This window comes from Notolepis coatsorum (genome assembly GCF_963971535.1).
Source record: "Notolepis coatsorum genome assembly, chromosome: 15".
Taxonomy (NCBI): Eukaryota; Metazoa; Chordata; class Actinopteri; order Aulopiformes; family Paralepididae; genus Notolepis; species Notolepis coatsorum.
This window is the reverse complement of record NC_140179.1, coordinates 49,582,090-49,585,122: the sequence shown is the minus strand read 5'-3', so window position 1 is coordinate 49,585,122 and position 3,033 is coordinate 49,582,090. Positions and strand designations below refer to the sequence as shown.

General features: G+C 48.0%; 1 protein-coding gene across 1 annotated transcript in view; it reads right to left on the bottom strand.

Annotated features, from left to right (window-relative positions):
* The window catches only part of ano2b (anoctamin 2b), a gene marked incomplete at both ends in the record, with an annotated part of 266,111 nt that extends 265,730 nt beyond the window's left edge, over window positions 1-381 (bottom strand). The window contains 1 exon segment of the mRNA XM_084330997.1: window positions 345-381. Within this exon segment, the coding sequence (XP_084187123.1) occupies window positions 345-381 (37 nt within the window).
* Window positions 382-3,033: the final 2,652 nt, after the last annotated feature.

Here is a 3,033-nt window from a genome sequence, read left to right as displayed (position 1 = left end):
CCCCCCTTTCTCCCCTCTTTATCTCCCATCCTCCCTCTTCCTCTCACACACACACACACACACCCTTTCTCCTTCTCTCTCTCTCTCTATTCCTCTGTCTTTCTCACTCACACACACACACACACACACACACATACACACACACACACACAGGAGCCCACGGGGGGGGGGGGGGGGGGGGGGCAGAGCATGCAGGGACAATAGGCAGCGACTCTACAGTGGGTCTGGAGTCTAGAGTGTCCCGCTCTATTCAGATTCAGAACAGTTCATATTGTTAAAGTGTACCACCATATCCGCCGGCCACATTTAACACAGGCCTACTCTGAGCTATCTATAGCACTCACCTGTGTAGGTCGAGGACGGAGACCGCCGCAGATTCATGGCAACTTTTGAGAGACAGTCGGTCAGGGCAGTAACCTAGTTTTCCTCTGGTCGGGATTCTCCCCACACAATGCGATTACAGACACCCAGTCAATAATCAAGTGAATCAGTCGGTTAGGCAGTCGATCGGTCGGATATATAGCGGCAACGACATCAACAACACAAGTCATCAGGTATAGTCAGTCAGCCACGCTGGCAGGTGAGAATCTGAACAACAATGTGACTCATTAGTGCAATCCTCTGAGCTGTAGGAGCTTAGGCCGCTTCTGGCGCTAATACACATGCCTGGGATCGCTGGCTCCTGCACCAGCCAGCTTGACCGCTAACCCTCGGCCGGCCGGCTTTGTTAACGGACACTAAAACCACCAGGCAGAATGCCAACAAGTATAAGTGAGAAAAAGTTACAAACTGTGCACTTTTCATTCCCATCCAGACGGGTCTTCCATCAGGTGTGATCTGGCCTTTTTTACAGCCACCACTCTACCACAGAGTTTATTATCTTTACCGACAGGTTTACTGACATGTTTATACTGACTGGCAGGTTGACAGTGTCTCTTGGCTGGCTGGTTGACTGGCCACATGGCTCGTTAAAAGACACTCTACTACATAATTGATTATCTATACTGAGAGGTTTTGGTTGGTGGGTGACTGTTTGCCCTGATTGGCTGGTTGAGGGCTTATGGCCAAGTAAGAGCACCGCATGTGTGGGTTACAGGTGGTCATCATCATGCTCATTGGCTGAGGTATTACAGCCACACAGAGACACACAGCTTATGGGACCCAGTAATGTGGACTAATTACTCTGCCGTCTGTCATGGTCCAGACTCCAGACGCTGATCTGGGTGGTCTTAGCTGCACCTTCCCATCTCCCCATGGCATGGACAGAATCAAGTGAGACTAAGCAGGTAGAAGAGGACCGGTGTATCATGGGTACAGTAGCTGATATGTAAGATGGATGCAGTAGAATATATAGAATTAAGCAGTAACCGTTGGTAGCTAAATATTGACATGTTTTCATTTTGATGTGCATATGAGATCATATTATAAATAAGAGAACAATGAAAGGGAGTAGATTACTTAGTAATAAAGTGCATAAAGGTTTCTTTTCATTTCATATATTGATTTAAAAAAACGTGTGTTTTTGAAAGGAATAAATCATGGAATAAATTTATTGAATGGAATAAACCATGTTTATCTTGAAAGTAAACATATGAATGAAACAAGGTGGCGGTTAATACAGACTAACACTAACCCTAACACCACACCAATGTTAATTGTCCCCAAGCACAAAAAGTGTGAGCAACACAATAAGTAGCTATAGACTTAAATGTTTCCAGTGGTTTATTTATAGGAGCGATTGAAAATACAGTGCTCAATCAACGCAAATCTCAAACACAGCTGCGACTAATAACATTAATAATGGGTTGGCTCCATTTAACGGGTGCCAGTGCCAACCCGGTATTGTGCACGCTGGCTCATTGGAATGCCTCTGGCACACCTAAATGGAAAACGGAACCATAACTAACGTCATTAGTTACACCTGGTTTTATCCCACTATGACACTCCAAAGTGGCCGCCATGAATGTCTCCATGAGACAAGAGAACAATGTTGTATGTAAAATCAGCTAAATGGTCCTTTAAGTACCTTGGAAGGATGATGAGGAGGACGATGAGGAGGACGATGAGGACATATGTCTCTCGTCTCTCTCCACTTCCTCCAGGCTAATTGTTTGGCCCAGCGTCTTCAGGGCTAATTGTCTTCATGAGGGCAAATTATGCAAAATACAAAAGAGAGGGAGTGTGAGAGCCAGAGTCACATTACACACACACACACACACACTCATACGCGTACACACATACATACGCATACACACACATATACGCAGGGGCAGGCCTGGACTGGCCATATGGCATACTGGGCATTTGCCCGGTGGGCCGACGCATATTTGGGCTGTTATGATTTGATCAAAAATAAAATATATATTTATAAAAATAAAAAATAAATCATTTGGTAAACGACCGGCCCACTACTAGGGTGGGACAGCGGCCCATTGGTACTGACTGATACTGGGCTGGCCCAATCACATATCTTACTAGGCACCCCCCCCCCCCCCCCCCCCCCCGCCAGTTGTGCAGGTACATGACTGAGAGGGGGGCTGGTAGTCTGGTACATGACTGAGATGGGGCTGTGGTACATGACTGAGATGGGGCTGTGGTACATGACTGAGAGTGGGCTGGTACATGAGTGAGAGGGGGCTGTGGTACATGACTGAGAGGGGGCTGTGGTATATGACTGAGAGGGGGCTGGTACATGACTGAGAGGGGGCTGGTATACATGACTGAGAGGGGGCTGGTACATGACTGAGAGGGGGCTGGTATACAGGACTGAGAGGGGCTGGTACATGACTGAGAGGTGGCTGGTACATGACTGAGGGGGCTGGTATACAGACTGAGGAGGCTGGTACATGACTGAGAGGGGGCTGGCTGGTACATGACTGAGAGGGGGCTGGTACATGACTGAGAGGGGGCTGGTATACATGACTGAGAGGGGCTGGTACATGACTGAGAGGGGGCTGGTATACAGGACTGAGAGGGGCTGGTACATGACTGAGAGGGGGCTGGTACATGACTGAGGGGGCTGGTACATGACTG